General features: G+C 62.1%; 2 protein-coding genes across 3 annotated transcripts; one reads left to right on the top strand and one right to left on the bottom strand.

The window, feature by feature from the left end:
- Positions 1–4,560: 4,560 nt before the first annotated feature.
- On the bottom strand, positions 4,561–9,025 carry LOC130146857 (uncharacterized). The gene is given in 19 exon segments (XM_056333393.1): positions 4,561–4,775; positions 4,777–4,832; positions 4,835–4,955; positions 4,957–5,010; positions 5,012–5,035; positions 5,138–5,344; positions 5,463–5,633; positions 5,635–5,672; positions 5,877–5,966; positions 6,142–6,278; positions 6,446–6,531; positions 6,687–6,911; positions 7,006–7,109; positions 7,184–7,341; positions 7,433–7,524; positions 7,598–7,768; positions 7,882–8,041; positions 8,142–8,302; positions 8,421–9,025. Coding segments are annotated over 19 exon segments (2,307 nt in total). The 5' UTR covers positions 8,643–9,025; the 3' UTR covers positions 4,561–4,745.
- Positions 9,026–11,294: 2,269 nt separating this feature from the next.
- Positions 11,295–17,665, top strand: TRAPPC3 (trafficking protein particle complex subunit 3). 2 transcript variants are annotated; one of them, XM_056332649.1, is made up of 6 exons: positions 11,335–11,439; positions 13,207–13,254; positions 14,357–14,454; positions 14,692–14,791; positions 15,055–15,237; positions 15,925–17,665. In XM_056332649.1, the coding sequence occupies exons 1-6, from the start codon at positions 11,398–11,400 to the stop codon at positions 16,042–16,044; spliced, it is 591 nt and encodes a 196-aa protein (XP_056188624.1). In that variant the 5' UTR covers positions 11,335–11,397; the 3' UTR covers positions 16,045–17,665. The 2 variants fall into 2 exon arrangements, with proteins under 2 accessions (XP_056188625.1, XP_056188624.1); XM_056332650.1 differs by lacking the exon at positions 13,207–13,254 and having other exon boundaries at positions 11,295–11,439.
- Positions 17,666–17,706: the final 41 nt, after the last annotated feature.

The following is a 17,706-nucleotide window of genomic DNA, read 5'->3' as shown; positions in this document are numbered from 1 at the left end:
ACCGGGGCCGGGGGTGGGGGGAGGGGAGCCGCGGCTCCTCTTCCTCCATCGGTGGGAAGCGGCTCCGGCACAGACCGTGCTTAGTCACAGCCCCGCGCCCGGGGCGGGCGGGCCCGGGCAGCGCCGGGCCGGAGCCCCGCGGGAAGGAGCCCAAACAAGCCCCGGCCCCGGGCCGCAGCCCCCGCCCCGCCTGGCCGGGCCGGGCCGGGCCGAGCCGGGAGACAGCGGTTCATCCCGGGGCAGCGCCGGGGCCGGGCCCGGCCGGGACGCGTTGCCGCTCCCCGCAGGGGGGCAGCGCCTGCGCCCCCCCGGCAGCCTCCTCCGCTCGGACCGCGGCGGTGACCCCGGCGCTCCCAAGGCACGGACCCTCCCGCGGCAGGGCCGCCCGGCACCCCCCACCGAGCCCCGGGAGCGCGCGCGGCAGCGGGGCCCTGCCCGGCATCGCCCACCGGCTGGAGGGGAAGAGCCCGGGCAAGGGCAGAGGCCGCCGCCCCGGCCCCCCCCCCGCCATGGCGGGGCCGCCCCCGGGAGGGCGCCCCCGGGGCAGCTCCCCCTGCACCCCCGGCGGCGGCGGGGCCCGGGGCTGCGCCGCTCCGTCCCACCCCAAGATGGAGGGGCCGTGCCCGGGCTTTGTCCCTCCCGGGAAGACGCTCCGGCCGCGGGTCCCCCCCACCCCCAACCCGCCCCGGCTCCTCCGCAGCCTCCCCGGGCCCCCGCCCCGCTCTGCCGCCCGAGCGGCCCCGCCGCAGCCCCCGGGCCCGGCGCAGCGCCCCGCTCTCCGCAGCATCACCGGCCGGACCCGCACCCCCGCGCCGAGCCCCGCACCCCCCCCGCCGGCTCCCGCGGCCGCATCCCGCTCCCTGTCCCCGGCGCGGCCCCCGCAGTGCGGGAGGGGGCCCCGGGCGCCCGCCGCTACCGGAGCCGGTCCCCGCCGCCGAGCCTTACCCTGGGCCGGCTGGGGCTGGGGCTGCGGCTCCCGCCCGGCGCGGCTCCTCTCCATGGCGTGGCGGGGAGGCGCAGAGGGCTGGCCGAGCCGTGCCGAGCCGCGCCGCGCCGCCCCGCTCCCCCCCGGCCCGGCGGGGGAGGACGCACGGCGCTCCCCGCCCCGGCCCCGGCCGCGCAGCCCCCGCGGGCTGGGGGCAGCGGGCGGGCGGGGGCTGCTCTGGCCCGACTCGCTTCTCCCCTGCCCCTGGCCCGGCCCCGGGGCTCCCATCCCCGGGGGGGCTCGACCGCCCTCCCGCCGCCGGGGCTGGGACCCCCGCGCCCCTCCCCGCGGCCTCAGGCCTGCCCCCCCCCCGCAGCGCCCAGCACCCCCCAGCGTTGCTTCAGCCCCTGCTCTCCCACGTTTTGGGGCTTGCACCCACCCTTCCCACTCCCCACATTTCACCACGCTCTGGTCACCTGCGAAGCGCTGGCCCTGCAGCAGACACCCCCTGCCCGCCCTGCCCTCGCCGTGCCCGGTGCCGCCGCCAGCGCTGCTCGGAGCAGCTGCCCGATTTCCAGGCACCCCAAAGAAACATGGATCTTCCATCCTGGAGCCCCACCTTGGCTGCTGATGAACCCTCAAAGCTGCTTCCCCCACCCACCCACCCACCCGCCACACGTGAGCCTTAGTCACTGCCAGCAGCCACCCCCCTGCTCCTGGGGGTGAGGGCTTCGCCCCCACACAGCCCCTCCTGCCTTGATAACAGGCAGATAATGAGGCCTGCCCTGCACTGCGGACGGGTGCGGAGGCCGCGGCTCAGTCACCCGCGGGTGACACTCCTCTCGGCCTTGCAAGAAGCAGGGGTGGGCCAGCAGCATGCCCCCCATCCCTGCCCTGCACAGCATCCCCAGCAAACGCAGCCCGGGCACAGGTGCCCGCCTGCTGCAGCAGCACGTCCAGGGGCAGGGGACATGTGGGCAGCAGCAGCGGCAACTGAGGCGGTGGGGGGAGAAATGCTGCTTAGGGCTTTGCAGGGACAGCAGGAGTCAGGGACACGTCCCCATTCACCGCACAGCTGGCCTGGTCCAGGCATCCAGCAAAGCACCCATCTCTGGGTTCACAGGGATGTGTTGATGAACAGATTCGTTTTTCTGCAGGCAGCGCCCATCAGAGATGCCTCTTTGGAAGATGATGTCACCGCAGGGCCAGGAGATCCCCTGCCACCCATCCTCCCTCACCTACCAGGCAAACAGGTTTCCCAAAATCCCAGCCCTCTCCTCCGGAAGTTCTTTCCTCTGACTCAGGGGACAGGGAGCGGGCAGGAGGGCTCCTCAGCAGACAGGGCGGCCCCACTCAGTGCGCTGCAGGGGTGGCCATACACCCCAAACCAGCCCAAACGCCCCAGAGCTCCAAGCTGTGGCTGAGCCATCACCTCCCCGTGGCCCCCAGCCCTGCCACCCGCCGGCTGCTGGCCCGGCTCAGCCGGAGCAGAGGCTTCCCCAAACCTCTCAGCAGCCACAACCGGCTGACTCCCTGCCGGGGAATGCTGCGTGGCCGAGCCACAGCCCCGGGAGCTGTGAGGCCCTTGGGGTATGGCGGGGGACAGGAGCACACGTGGCACAGGAGTGTGTCCCAGTGAACCTACAAACAGAGGGGACACCCCAGGAAAGGGAACAGCCCTACTCACAGCCGGCGTGGCCAAGCCTCCCATGGGGCTATGGCAGCCCCACAGCCCCTTATTTCGAGGGACCCAGCAGTGTGGGGCCGGGGCTGCCCTGTGACCTGCTGTGAGGGTGCTGGCAGGCAGCTTCCAAAGCCCCTTTGCCTCACAGGGCCATTGTGCAGAGCAGATGAGCATCCCAGGGCTCCAGGAGAGCCTGGCAGCGGGTCCAGGCATGTCCATGGTACTTCCAACCGTGGGGCCAGCCTGGAGCAGGGGCACAGTGAGGAAGGGGCAACTGCAGGTGTACAGGGCCTGCAGCTGTGCTCTGCCAGTGCTCCCAGTGCGGGTAGTGATGCACAGGGCTCCTTGCTGCCATGCCAGCCTGGGTCGATGGGCTTATACAACAAGCAGAGCATCAATCGATTGCTCCGCCGCAGCGGGGCTCCTGGGTCCAGCCACCCTGTTCCCGCAGTGCCGGGAACAGCCGCCCTCCCTGTGCAGATGGAAAATTCAATGAGCTCATGACAAGCATGCCGCCCAGCAGCTGCATGCCCCAGAGCTCCCTGTGCTCCTCAGCCCCTCGGTGTGGAGTGCAACGCAGCCTGGGACCGGCCTGGGGAGGGGGCTGCACCCGGTGGGCTGGGGCCTGGCCATGCCTCTAGCACCTACAGTGTGCCCAGCACTTTGCCCTGACGCTGCCTGCGGGGAGCTGATGGGATGCCAAGCACCCCAAAATCAAAGGGCATTTACAGCCACGGCTTGGCCACTGCCCTGCCAGCGGGAGCTGACGCTGCGGGAGACTGGGTGCAAACAGGAATGAGGACAGCAACAAACCGTGCCAGCATCTCCGGGCAAAGTACCGCACGGGACACACCCATCCCACCCGCTCCTCACCCCTCTGCCCCACACCTCCCTCCTCCAGCCCCAGGACATTGTCCCCACCCCAAGCTGCTCCCACCCTGCTGCTCTGCACAGGGCAGTTTCGGGGCCACAAGTGCTGATCTGAACACCTGCCCTCAAAATACTCCTGCTGACCCCCACTAGGCATGGGGCAGTGACCCAGCAGGAACGTAGGGGCGAGGGTCTGTCCCCAGAGTGGGGGCGTGGGGCACCAGCTTGTTGCTGGCAGTGTGCTGCGGCAGCTGCCGGCCCTGAGCATCTTGCCATGGGGCCAGCATCACAGCCAGCCACAAAGCCCCACTGCTGCAGGACAATCCCCTGTGGGTGCAGGTGACAAATGGGCCAGTGATGGGCTGAGCCCTGCCCTGCCCTGCCCTGCTGCAGCTCTCACCCGCTCTGTAATTACCCCAGGCCGCATCTGTAATTAGTGTCCTGATGTCATGATGTCAGATCTGGGCAGCCCCATGTGCTCCCGGACGGCCCCACCTTGGCCTCCAGCCACAGGGCTGAAGGAGATCCCAGCGCTCCAACGCTGTCCCAAGGAGCTCCTGCCTGGCTCTGGCTACCTGCGCTCCCCACCAGCATTGCTGCTGGACCCCCCGTCCCACCCCAGCCCCGCAGCACCCAAGCTGCTGCAGGGCTGGATCCATCCCCCTGGCCAGCGCAGGGCTTGGCTGCATCTCTGCCCATACCGCTGCCGGCATCCTGCCTGTTCCTCGCCGCACTGGCCCTGCCAGCTGGCCACACGGCTGCCACCCTCCTGGGGACAGATCCTGCCTGGGCAGGAGAGGGGCCAGCCCCTGGCCCACTGAGCCCCCCAGGCTGGGGATGAAGGCAGCGCTGCCGGTTCCCTGCCCGCCCAGCACAGGGAATGCGCTGGAGCAGCCCTGGCAGCTATAAATAAGAGCGGGAGGCGCAGGCATGCACCGCTGGGGCACACCAGGGTCCAGGTGGTTGCTGCCTCTCGGGGCCGGCGTGGGGCATGGGCAGGGTGTGGGGCTGCAGCAGCACCCCGGGGTGGGACAGGAACGGGAAGGAGGGTGAAAGTACGAGGCAGGGCGAGGGCACTGCCGTCCTGCTGCGGGGAGGCAGCCAGCCCTGTGCCTGGGGTGATGGGACGGGGGCCCCATGCAGCCACCACAAAGCAGCACCCAGCACTTTATTGCAAGGCAGACAACTGTGCTCCCCACGGCACGTGGGAGGCCACGTGCCCCTCCCTCCACCAGCACCCCATGGCTCCACAACTGCCCCCCACCGTTAGCACCCGCGCAGGGGCCGGGCTGCGCCCGGTGACAGTGAACTGTGCGCTCAGCACCTCCGAAGGCACCCGCGTCTGCTGGCCCGCTGCTGCCCACCAGCAAAGAGGGTGAAGGTGCCAGGCTCGAGGCGCCAGTCCTGTGCCCAGACGGCACGCTGCTCGGCCGCCACTTGGAAGGACAGCTTGGTCTCCCGGCCAGCCAGCACAGCCCACACGGCGGAAAGCCACCAGCTGCCAGCGGGGCACCGGCACGGATGACTGCTCCCCACCGCAGGTACAGCTGCACCACCTGCCAGGAGGGACAGGAGTCAGTGCCAACGAGACCCTCCGGCTGCACCCCTGGCAGGGGGGACCCCAGCCACATCCATACCCATGGAGCAGCTGCGCTCACCTCCTCGCCATCCTGCTGCCCCACATTCCCCAGCACCACAGACACAGTGAGATTGGCACAGATGGGCAGCACTGGGGGACTCAGCACCAGGTCCTGGTAGCGGAAGGTGGTGTAGGACAGCCCGTACCCGAAGGGGTAGAGTGGGGCCTCCTGCCCGTAGTACCGGTACGTCCGCCCCTCCATGGTGTAGTTCTCCATGGGTGGCACCTGTGGGATGCAGGGCAGGGCTGGGCAGCACAGCCAAGCATCAGCCCTGCATCCCACGGCTCCCCCAGCCATGGAGGCAGGGCAGGGCTATGGGTGCTGCTGCCTGCCCTTGCCTTACCTGGTGCATGCCTGCGGGCCACGTGGCCGGCAGCCTGCCGGCCGGGGTGGCCCCTGCCTCACCCAGCAGGACCCTGGCAATGGCTAGGCCGGTGGCCTGCGCGGGGAAGAAGCATGCCAGGATGGCCCCCACGCCCTCGTGCGCCTGCGCCCAGCTCACGTCCAGGGGCCCCCGCGTTGAACAGCAGCAGGATGACAGGGCGCCCGGCAGCTGCAACGAGACAGCCGTCACCAAGAGCCCCGCGTTGGTGCCGCTTGGATGGCTCTGGGGTGCCCTGTGGATGTGGAACACCCTGGGGGGGTTGTGCAACCCCTCCCTGTACCCCAGCTCCCGTGGGCTGGCCCTGACCCCCAGGTCAGTCCCCAGGCACCAGCATGCTGCCCCCGTGGGAACCAAGCCCTGCAGAGCCCCTACCTGCCTGCACGATGTCCTGCAGCAGCTCCAGCTGGTGGCCCGGCAGGGACAGGTCCCTCCGGTCCTTTGCCTCTGTCTCCAGATCTATCCCTGCATGGGGACACCAAGGGACAGCCCCTAAGACCCTGCCTGGGGCACTGTGGATGGGGCACCAACCACCCTGGGGGCCGATGGGGACCCGTTCCTCTCCCAGTGCCACCCCAGCACTGGGGCACTCCTCTTCCCCAGGCGGTGCCCACCCAGCGCCCTCCTCGCTCCCACTTACCTGTCCCCAAGCAGACCACCACCATGTCGGCTGCCCTTGCCACCTCCACCACCTCTGCCTGCGAGTACTGCTGGCACTGCGGCTCACGGCAGCCCGCTGCAAAGCTGACGTTGGCCGGCAGCATCTCTAACCCCCTCCTGCGCCAGGGAAGAGCAGAGGGCAGGGGGGCTGCTGTGCCCCAGGGTTGGGGCACCTTGGGAATTCCCCCCTTGCCCCAGCCCCCAGCAAAGGGCTGAGCAGCTCCAGCAGCAGCCCCAGGCAGTGCCCAGGACCGGGGATGTACGGCGGCACCGCGCTGTCTCACCGGGGAGTGTAGATGTACCGTGGCTCCGGCACCGGTGCGTAGTCCCCGAACAGCACCCGGGTGTTGTCGGCGAAGGGACCCACCACCTGCAGAGGGCAGAGGGGTGAGGGTGGGCTCCGGCAGCCCTGTGCCACGCAGCCTGTGCATCTCCAAAGGAGGGGACACCTGCGTGCCCGGGGTACGGAGCCAGCAGCCTCTGGGTCACCATGTCCCCCTGCTCACCCCCGTGCACGGTGCTCACCGCGAGGCGCTTGCCGGGCAGATCCCGGGCCCGGAGGGGCAGCGTCCCCCGCACGTTCTTCAGCAGCACAAAGCTCTTGATGGCAGCTTCCAGCGAGAGGTTGCGGTGCTCAGGGCTCTGCACAACGCTCAGGTCCAGGGTGCTGTAGGGGTTCATGGCTGGGGGGTCGAACTCCCCCAGCCGCATACGTGTGTAGAAGAGGGGCCGGACCCGGTCACGCAGCATCTGCAAAGACCCCAGTACCGAAACCTTGGCTGTGCTTGGCAGGGGCAGCCCTGGCTCCCTGCCCACGCCCCCAGCCCCGCTCACTCCGGCTGACCTGCAGCGTGATGTTGCCCATGGCCAGAGCCTGGGGGATGTGCATGAAGACGTTGTTCCTCATGCCGTAAGAGAGCTCCAGGTTGCAGCCGGCGTTCATTGAGGCTGCCATACCGGTGAGAGTGGCCCATCATGGCTGCGTGATGCCCAGGGACCCCACACCCCTCCCACAAGCTCACCGACTGCCGTCTCCAGGAAGGTGCGCGTGTAGTGGTGCCCCAGCATGATGAGCTCCAGGGCCCCCTCGTCGCTCACCACGTAGCCCTCGAACCCCCACTCGCCACGTAGGATATCTGTCAGCAGCTTCTTGTTGGCGCAGGCGGGAATGCCATTGATCCTGTCGGAGAGGGGATGGGGCAGCCTGGACAGCTGGGCACCGGCCACCCTGCAGGCAGCCCAGGCCGTGCAGCCCCCACCGCGCTCGGTACCTGTTGTAGCTGCACATGAAGCTGTAGGAGCCAGCACGCACGCACGCCTGGAACTGGGGCAGGAAGGTGGTGCGCCAGTCCTGCTCCAGCACCTGCAAGCGCCATGGGAGAGAGGGGTCAGTGCCTGGGGGGCTGCCAGCTGGCCCCTGGCCCCGCTGCGCTCACCTTGGCATCGAAGCTGAGCCTGGAGACGGGGATGTTCTCAGGGCCACCGTGCACGCTGAAGTGCTTGCAGCCGGCACTGGCCTTGATGTAGCGGGGGTGCTGGCCCTGCAGCCCCTGCACAAAGCTGCGGGCCAGCTCCCCGCTCAGGAACGGGTCCTCCCCGTAGGTCTCCTGGCCAAGGGACAAGTGGGTCACTGCTGGGACCCGCAGCGACCCCGCGGACCGGTCAGCCACGATCCTGTGTGGCCTGATCCCAGCCTGGGGTCACCCCTCCGTGCTGGCACCTGGTTCCTGCCCCACAGCGGGTGCCTCATGATGTTCAGGACGGGGCTGAAGCAGCTGAGCCCTGTGTGGTCACCGTAGCGGCCAGTGGCAGCAAAGACATTGTGCTTGGCTCTCACCTCAGTGGCAGTGGCGTTGGCCACGCGGTAGATGAGCTCAGGGCTGTGGGGAGAGCACGGGGGTGTTGGGGGGTGGCGGGTCATGTCCCACATCCCCGGGCGCCCCATCCCGGCTGGATTGCTGGGTGCCCTGGTGCTGGTACCTGAAGGCGGCGGCGAGCCCCAGCGCCTGGGGGAAAGCTGTGGCCCAGCCGGGTGCCTCGGCGTCGCCCCGCAGACACTCCGTGTTCCAGTTGTAGGGTGCGATGCCCAGCCGTGGGATGGGGGGCGCGGGGCCATTCCCCATCGCACCCCCCCTTGCCACCTGCAGGCAGGCGGTGCTGAGCACGGGGGGGGGGGTGTCAGGAGGTCCCGGGGGGATCCCGAGGGTGTCCCAGGGGGTGTCCGGGGGGGTTCCGGGGCTGGCCCCGCCTTGTTCTCACCTGCAGCACCAGCTCGGCGGGGCTCAGCCGGCCCAGCAGGTCGTCGAGGCGTCGGTGCCAGGGCAGCGCCGGGTCCTGGAAGGGGAACGGGGTGGGGGAGGGGAAGGGGGAGGGCTCGGCCCGGCCCGGCCCGGTGCTCAGCGCCGCGCACAGCAGCACGGCGGCGGCCCGGAGCCCCGGCGCGGCCGCTCCTCGGGCCGGGGGCGCGGGTCGGCGCGGCATGGCACGGCGCGGCACAGCACGGCACCGCGCGGCACGGCGGGGCACGGCACGGCTCGGGACCGAGCAGCACGGCACGGCACGGCACGGCCCCGAGCTGCACGGCACGGCACGGCACGGCCCCGCTTCCCTCGGCGAGCGCGGCCCGGCACTCCGAGGCCACGGGCGATGGGCGCGGCGGGGCGGGGCGGGCCGGGGCCGCGCTTCCCCCTGCCCCGGGAGGCACCGGGAGAACGAGCAGCCAGAGCCGGCGCTGGGGGCCGTGCGCCGGGGTCTGCGTCGGGGGCGGCGGGTCCTGGCCGGGCCCTGGCTCCGCAGCGGCGGCCGGTCGCGGTGTGGCGGTTCCCACCAGCCCCGACACCTCTGGGCACGGGAACAGCTGCGAGGGAACCGGCAGAGCTGCCCGGTGCCGCCAAACCAGCTCCCGCGGTGGCCCCTGCTGCAGTGGGGCTGCCTGCGGCGGGGCTCAAGCCTCTGCTTGGGGCTGGGGCGTAGAGGGGGCCCAGTCACTGCTCCTGTCCTGGAGCTGGGGCCCGGGGTGACGAGAGGAAGGCCTTCGTTTTGTGTTTTAACAACGGCCACGGAGCCTGGCGCCAGCATGGGTCCCATGCATGCTCCCTGCTGCCTGGCCAGCTTGGCACAGTGGGACGCTGCCAGGGACCCACCTGGTGGCCAGGGACACGGTACCTGCAGTGGCCACCAGCTCACGGGGACAGCCATGGAAGCCGTGGTCACGCTCCCAGTGCTGGCGGCCGAGGCTGCTGGTCCTCCTGGCTGTGCTGCCCAAGTCCCACGCTTGCAGCCCGGGGACACGATGTGAGGCTGGGTGGTGGGTGCGGCATGAGCATGCTGGCAAGGCTGGGACCAGACCTGGCACGTGTCCTGAGGCCTGGCCGGGTGACTCCCCAGCCGGCAAAGGCCAGCACGGCATGACCCGAAGGAGCACATGCAGCCCCTGGGCACACCACAACATGCGCTCCATGGCTTTCTCACACAGCCGCTCCCATGAGACAAGTGGCACAGTGACAGCCAGGGACGGGCTTGGCACCAGGCAGCCCAAACGGAGACCTGCACCTCCACGTGGATGACCCTGGTGGCCACCGGGATCGGGGAGCTCACACCCACCTCCAGTGTGGCAAACGTGGCGCTGTGCCCTGTGTGCTGTGGCGTCTCCACTGTCCCCACCTTTGCCCTCCCCTGGCCATAGCTCTCGGGCTGGGAGATGCACAGGGGGCAACATGTGCATCGAGATGGCCATTTGCCCGCCAGTGCTGGGATGGGACTGGGAGCAGGAGGGGAGCTGGTGCTTGCAGGCCACCTCATTATCTTGCCGGCACTGTGTCCTGCTCCTGCCAGGGATGGAGGTGACGCTGGCAGTTCGCCAGCTTGGATTGACCATGCCAGGAGCTGGTATCAGGCCTAGGGGCTTGCAGCCCGCCAGCAGCCGAGTGAGTACAGGCTGCGCTGTTGCAGGGACGTAGCCATGTAAGGCAATGCCAGCAGGTTGGCCGCAGCTGGTGAGAGCCCGGCCAGCCCCCACGCTCCCAGCACTGCTGCTTGGCGCTGACAGCAAGCAATCACCCAGCTGCTGGATTCCTAAGCAGCCGGGGCGGGGGGTGGGGGGGTCCTGCTACCCAGCTTCCTCCACTTCCAGAGGACATCCTCCCACCCAGCACACAGCCACCATTGCACTGCCCCAGCTGGAGCCACCCTTGAGCAAGAGTCAGCAACCAGCACTTGCTCAGGGACGTGGCTAGAATAGACACATACCCAAATAAACAAATAACCACCAGGCAGTGTCTGTCTGGGAGCAGAGGCCAGTGCTTGGGCAGCCGCATTGGCCAAGGAGGCTCAGGGGAACTCAGCTGTTCCCGTAACTATTTACTGCAATTGCTCAGAGCCCCAAGCCAGGCAGATTTCTGCAACACCCCTGTCCCCTGCCACATTTCTGCACAGCTGGGTGTATTTCTTGCCGCATTAGGCATGGAAGCCCTGTGCTGAGCACTCCCACACCGAGCTGCAGCCTGAGGCTCCATGCTGGCCCAGGGCTCTCTGCATCCACCCTGGGGCATGCTGGCTGCCCTTGCCGCAGGAACCAGCTTCTGCCAAGACATTGGGGCCAGCAGCTGGGCAGGGCCAGGAGCAATGTGGGACCAAAGCAAAAGCAGGACCTGCCGGCCCAGGCGTGCCAGGGAAGGGAACCACTCCCATGGACAGGCCCTTGCCCTGGCAATGCACCGTTCTGTGAAGAGTTATTCCTCCAGTAAAAACGTTCACCAGAGCTACAGGGGCCTAAACAGAAGCCACCAGGCACCGGTGGGCCCAGCTGGAGGGCAGACTGCTGTATTGCCTTCACTTGGGACTGGTCACAGGATGCAGGAGCACCGCCAACACCACCCCCCTGGCTCTCACCGGCCAGGCAGGGCTACCGGCCAGGCAGGGCTCCCGGCCCGGACAAGGCCCAAACCCGGGCGCAGGCGCCCCCCAGCGGCGCGGCAAAACCCCACGCCCCTCGCAGGGCCCGCCGGGATTTGTAGGCGCCCCGTCACATGACAGGAAGGCCGCACCGCCTCAGCCGCCACGGCAGGCGCATGCGCGTAGCTCGCCCGCGTTGCACTCTGGGGATCGTAGTTCGCGGGGGCGGGCGCGGCGGGGCCTGCGAGTCCCGGCGTGCCCCGCGACACGGCGCGGGGCGGGCCGGGACGGGAGGCGGCCGGGCCAGGCCGGGCCGGGCCGGGGACGCAGCGGGCCGGGCAGGATGTCGCGCCAGGCCGGCCGCAGCACCGAGAGCAAGAAAATGGTAACGGCGGGGAGGCGGTGCCTGAGGGGCCGGGCGGGCCCCGGTGGGCCCCTGCGCCGCCCGCCCGCGGGGATAGGCCTGGCGGCGGGGTGTGGGCCCGGGGCGGGGGGTGCCGGAGGAGGCGGGGAGCCGGCCTGGCTGTCAGGGGGAGGCCCGCGGCAGGGCCCAGCCCTCCCGCCCGCCGCTGGGCCGCGCTGCGCGCCCGGGCTGCCGGGGTGTGCTCGGCGGGACCCGCCCCTCCCCGGGCCGTACCGGCGGGGCGGCACCGGCTGCCCCCTCCCGCCCGACCCCAGCCCCCAGGCGGCCGCCCGCGGTGCCGAGCGGGGCGGAGGTGCTGCGCCAGCCGCTCCGCGGGAGCTCGGAGCCGCCACAGCCCCCGAGCGGGCTCGGCACGAAGCGTCCGGGAGCGGCAGCGCTGCCCAACTGGAGCTCCCGTCACCCGCTCCGCAGGGCGCCGAGTGCCCGGTGCGGCGGGGCCGGGCTGCCGGGGGTCGGGATCAGGGATCAGGCAGCAGCGGGACACTTCTTGTGGAAATGCTACAGGCGAAACGCACAGCCTTTTCTCCGTCTCTTTTCTCCTATCACTCCCGTGTCACCAGTCCAGCTGAGCTGAGAGGGGAGAGGTGGAGAGCAAAGCTGCGGAGCTGAAGTCTGATGCTGGGTCAGACCAGACCAAACGAAATCATTTTGGTGCAATGTCAGTATTTGAAAGCAAGTAACAAAAAATAAAATACGTTTTTTTTCCCTCCTTGGCCACCTTGACAGGCTGGTTCAGGCTCAGCGGAGGCCAGGCAGCTGCCTGCTCCTTTCTGCTCCCATCCTGTCCGCACCACGAGGGATTCTTTTCTAGGGATTCAACTCCTTAAACACAGTGCTTTTTATTTAAGGAATTAATGTTATGTCATTAGGAGCCTGATTTTTGCAGCCGCAGAATGGTTCTGTAATGCTGAGACTATACGCTAGTCTGCAATACAAAAAAATATAATAATGGAAAAAGTCTTGGGCACTCTAATTCCATTAGATGGACCAAAAATGAAGAGTTTGTTTACAGATGTGAAAGTTTGCCTTTTTATAACAGTTTAAAAGTTACCTGAATAGCAGCGTCGCAGGCAATGACTACGGCCAACACTGGATTTGCTCACTTTGGGGCTGATAACTGTAGGTGATGACTTCATGGCTTTACACAGTAAATGACAGCATCTTGGACTGGTAACAGCTGGATTCCCTCCATCCATTCACCCCCTACTCTCTCCAGCTGCCAAGCCCTGTCTTTACTAAAATGACTGAAATCCTTAAAAATAGCATAACCTTTTCTGCATGTTTGTTAAATTCTCTGCCAAGTGTCTGACTGCCAGTTGAGCTAAAGGAGACTTCCGCCTTGTTGTTCACTCTTGAGTGATGTGAACTTGTGCAACCTTTAGCTTTCCAGGATGAAAGCAGAATTGTAAGTAAAAAACCCAAAAAATGTGTCAGTTCTTTAGATCGAAAATGAAGCAAAAGTACCAAGGAGCCTGACTGGTTCTTTTCAGGTGCTTTAAAGCCTTTTGGTAGCTAATTGCTGTTTACCTGTGAATTACAATGACAAGGTGGAATTCCCTGTGTCTTCTAACCAACCCAGTTTCTCTTTGTTGAATATTGGATCGATTCCTTCTTGTGTTTGTCTTTCTGTAAACTTGTTCAGAATGAAGTGCGTTCAGTGTTGTCACTTAACTCTGATGTTGTCTCTTTTCCCTTCCTTTCTGCCTGCCTGCTGCTTTCATTCTGTAGTATTGGTATTTGCCATTCATTTCACCTTCTGCATCTATGCATCTCATGGTAGGTGATAGGCTTTTAATCTGAGATTAGACTGTAATGTTTCTGAATGCTAAAACTGAAAGCAGAAATTAATTATCATGCTTTATTTGTTCCTGAAAACACTTCCTTCAGGTTCTGTGAAAAGCTAAAGCCTATTGTAGCTTTTTCTTATGCAGCCTTTAAGGACCTTGTTAATCACTGATCTGGCTTAATGGGTGCCAAAAAAATGCGCTTTGCCATAGTGGCTTCAGGTTGAGGATGGTGGCTGGGAGATGAGATCTCTTCCCTTGGCGTTTCCTGCAAATCCCACAACTGTGCGAAGAAAGCCCACGTAACTTTGATCCTAACCAGGCACAGCAAGCGGATATGCGGAACGCAGATCTGCTGAGCTGACCTGAAGTCGTCCTCGCTGTTCCTCCTCTGGGTCTGAGGAACTGATTTTAATGTATGAAGCGAATTATGTGCCTGGATAACTTTCCAGGGACCAGATGAATCTTGTTTTTTCTTGGTAGCAGAATATAAGTCTGTGAATGGGTGAGCACTTTTTGTCCTGTTGAAAGGACCAGAAATGGAGCCTAATGAGTGTTGCCCGTTTGCAGCGCCTTTATGAAACACAAATAAGTTTTCACCTCTAAGTCAGTGGTTGAAACAGATTAAGGTCCCTGGTAACTGCGCTTTTAGCCACTCAGGAGGTGGTTGGTAGCACATCAGATGACCTGGAGGTGTCGTTCCAGTTATCCGGGGATGTGCTTGTTAAAGCAGAAGGATGCTAAGTGGCAGCTGACAAAACTTACTAAGAATGTCATCAGCCTCCTGGCTTGCCTCTTCAGGTCAGATTCAGGACACCTTAGTGGGAAATGCTCTGTGTGTGTGTGGAGAGAGGGAGAGAAAGAAAGTGCTCAGTCATTCTTAGTCAAAGAGGATTTCTCTTTCCAAGGAGACTGAAGTTGTCTTGCCAAAATATGAACTGGGATCTCTCCTTATTAAGCAGCAAATTCTTTGGAGACAGCAGGTTTCTCTTCCCCCTCTCCGGGCCAACGGAAGCAGCGCTGGACACAGATGCAGCAGTGCTATGTCAGTTTTCTTTTTGACTTGTGTTTAAATCCCTTTTGCCTCTGTCTAGAACTCGGAGCTCTTCACACTGACGTATGGTGCACTGGTCACCCAGCTGTGCAAGGACTATGAGAATGATGAGGATGTCAACAAGCAGCTTGACAAAATGTAAGTGAATCTGCTGCAGCAGAGCCTTGTAGGAGTTCAGGTTCACAGGAGGCACCTCTATGTGTTGCTTTGTGAATAAAAGCCTGGCAGACTGAATTTTATATTTTATGTATTTTGTTTTACTGGTATTTCTCAGATATTTTTTTTCCCTCCACTGGTCCTTTTATAAATGTTGGTTGTCTTTCTAAAGCTATCCTCTTCCCACTCTGTAGCTGCTCCTATTTGGTCTATTCACAGGGGTTACAACATAGGTGTTCGGCTAATAGAGGACTTTCTGGCCCGGTCCAATGTCGGAAGATGCCATGATTTCCGTGAAACCGCGGATGTTATTGCAAAGGTAATTGTGAAAGCACAGCTTTGTCAGGTTTTGTCATGGTTTTGCCTATGAGGATAGAGTATTTGCAGCTTGCAGGACTGTTTTGAGAGTTTGGCTGAGATTTTGGGGAGGAAAAAGAGAGAATTAGATCCCTGGGTACTGCTGACTGGTGGGAACTGGGAGAAAGGAGTGTTTTCAAAACCCTTTAGTAATTTTACAAAGATCAGAGCTGTGCTGTTGCTTCATGGGATACGTTCTTGTTCACAATCTCTTTGACATAACAGATAGCATTTAAAATGTACCTGGGCATCACTCCAAGCATCACCAACTGGAGTCCTGGAGGTGACGAGTTCTCCCTGATCTTGGAAAATAATCCCTTGGTGGACTTTGTTGAGCTCCCCGACAACCACTCATCTCTCATCTATTCCAACTTGTTGTGTGGAGTGCTGCGAGGAGCTCTGGAAATGGTGAGCCAACATCTCTGTTCTAGAGAGAGAGATATATCCGAGGTATCAGCAGATACTTTAATGTTTAGTCTGTGTTCATGACTTCTTTGATTGCTTTGAATCTGAAATTCATTCCCGGGAGAAGAGCAGAGCTACAGGAGCGCTCGGCTGCCATTGCCTATGGCAGCTGTGAGTCCCAGGGGTGCTGCCCAAGCCCCTTCATCTTATGACCCAAGTGTGGGCACTAGTATCTCCTTGAATTTTCATGAAGCTTCAAAATCCTCTCTTTGTATCTGCTTTGAGCCCTAGTTGGGAATTGGCTGGAACAAGCAAACAGCTATGTCTCAAATTTAGGAGTCTGTATTGAGGCTTGATTATTTTGCTTAGCTGAAATTTTTGAGGAGCATACATGGAGCAGCAGGTCGTGTAGCCCTGAGTGATGGGGTTCATCAGGCTCTGATCTCTGCAGGGAGTCCCAGTTGTGCTGTAGGAGGTATGTTTGCTGAGGTAAGGTGCCCACAGTCCACCGTGTAGGCTGCAGTGTACAAGGAGGATGTGATCTTGAAAAATAATGAGTGCTTCCGTAGAGCTCTGCATTGCATGTCATGCCCTTAGAGTCCTTAAGCTGGTGCTTCACGGTCAGACGGTTCCTAGAGAAGCTGCTGCTGTAAGGGAGATAACAGCTCTTTTTCCTCTTCCACCGCCTAGGTTCAGATGGCCGTAGATGTAAAATTCGTCCAGGACACACTGAAGGGTGACAGCGTCACAGAAATAAGAATGAAGTTCATCAGGCGGATTGAAGACAATCTTCCAGCTGGTGAAGAGTGAATTGCAAAGCAGTCTCCCTTTGGGACTGGAGGGGACCAGCTGGTTTTGGCTATTAGCTTTCGTCACAGATCTGTAGGGATATAGCGCTTTCATCACAGATCTGTAGGGATCTAGTGCCCCTGTACATTCAGACAGACTCACTGACTGTTTAAGATATTATTATATTCTTCTACTGCTACTTCATCTTCTGTAGAAGACGATTATCTGGTTGCTGTTTATTTCACAGGTTCATTCTGAAGCTTTTTCATAAGGTGACGTCTTTTTCGTATTCCCCTGGGGACTCTTTCTATGCTCAGTTTCTAATTGTGACGTTTTGTTGTGTGAGAACTACTGCTCAAACCCTAGAAGAGCTCCAGTCTGTTCAAACCCGAATCTATGTTTTATTACCAGAATTGAAGACCAAGCTGTGAGAGTCCACTCATTTACTGTTGAATGCTGTCCTTAAAAAGAGGTGTTTAAAATTCAGAGATGAGCACATAGTATTTCTGTAGACCACACTGGCTTCCTGCGTTTGATTCTGAAGTTACTAGTAAAATGCAAGCTTGATACAAGGAGGTGATTTGGGAGAGCCATGTGAGTGCTGGCACCAGGTTGGGGAGGCTCCTCTTGTCAGAGAGCGGTGGCGTCACCCAGCACTGGCAGATTCACGAGGTCCTTGTGGCCTGGGCTCTTCTGTAGTTTCTCTTCCCCCGCAGCAGCTTCATGACTCCCCTCTTGGGAGGGCCATTAAATTGCCATGGAGCAGCAGTAGACATGGTAAATGGAGAAAAGGAAGGAGTGCCTGAAGTACCATTGATGTTTGACAGTGTGTACAGTGCAGGGGCCGCGTGGCAGGTCCACAGAACAAAAACTAAAACTCAGACTGATGACTGGGAGGGATTAAACGCACTTCAGCAAGTCGAGTCTGTTCTCCTGTTACGGCGTATAAACACTGCACAGCGTGGAGGTGGTGCTGGGGTATATTCTCACAGATGTTTAGGCTACAACAGAATTTCCCCTGTTCCTTGAATTGGCAGGCTCTGTAAAATAAATACACAAAGTAGCATTATATCTCAAAAAGCCAGATAATTGGAAAATCAACTTCCTCTGCCATCCCATTCAGCCAGAAAAGGCAGGCAGACATGCGGTTCTCAAACCACTTTACATAGCATGAAGGCACAGATCCACAGAGGTAATTAGGAGCTTAAAGTCGGTAGCCCTTACTCACTTCCACAGGAGCTGGTGGCTCAAATACCTTTGCAGGTTTATGCCTGAGTGTAAGGTGAGGAAGAGAACACTGCTGCTTGTGCTGCCGGCCGTTCAGGTTCTCCAGATGAATGTTGGGTCATCTGGATGCTGGGTGAGTCACGCCATCCCTTCTTTTGCCCAAATGAGCCACTTTAGTGGGAGGCACTGGATGCCCCGTGTGACGTGTGTCCTGTGAAGTGGCAGTGAGTCGCTGTCAAAGCAGTTGGAGAATGACATCACGGAACAGCAGTGGCCAGTGGGTTTTGGAGGCAGAGGTGCCGCACGGTCACATGGCAGAGATCAGAAAGATCCGTTGTTTCTCATTGTCAACCATTTGAAGTCATTTTCAGGCTGCATTTTAAAAGCAATTGCATTAAAAGAATCCCAGTGTCGACTGTTTGCTCTGGCTTTATTTTTTGGTGACCTGGGTGCTGG

The sequence above is a fragment of the Falco biarmicus genome, chromosome 3, assembly GCF_023638135.1.
Source record: "Falco biarmicus isolate bFalBia1 chromosome 3, bFalBia1.pri, whole genome shotgun sequence".
NCBI classification, from domain to species: domain Eukaryota; kingdom Metazoa; phylum Chordata; class Aves; order Falconiformes; family Falconidae; genus Falco; species Falco biarmicus.
This window is presented reverse-complemented; position numbering and strand designations above follow the sequence as displayed.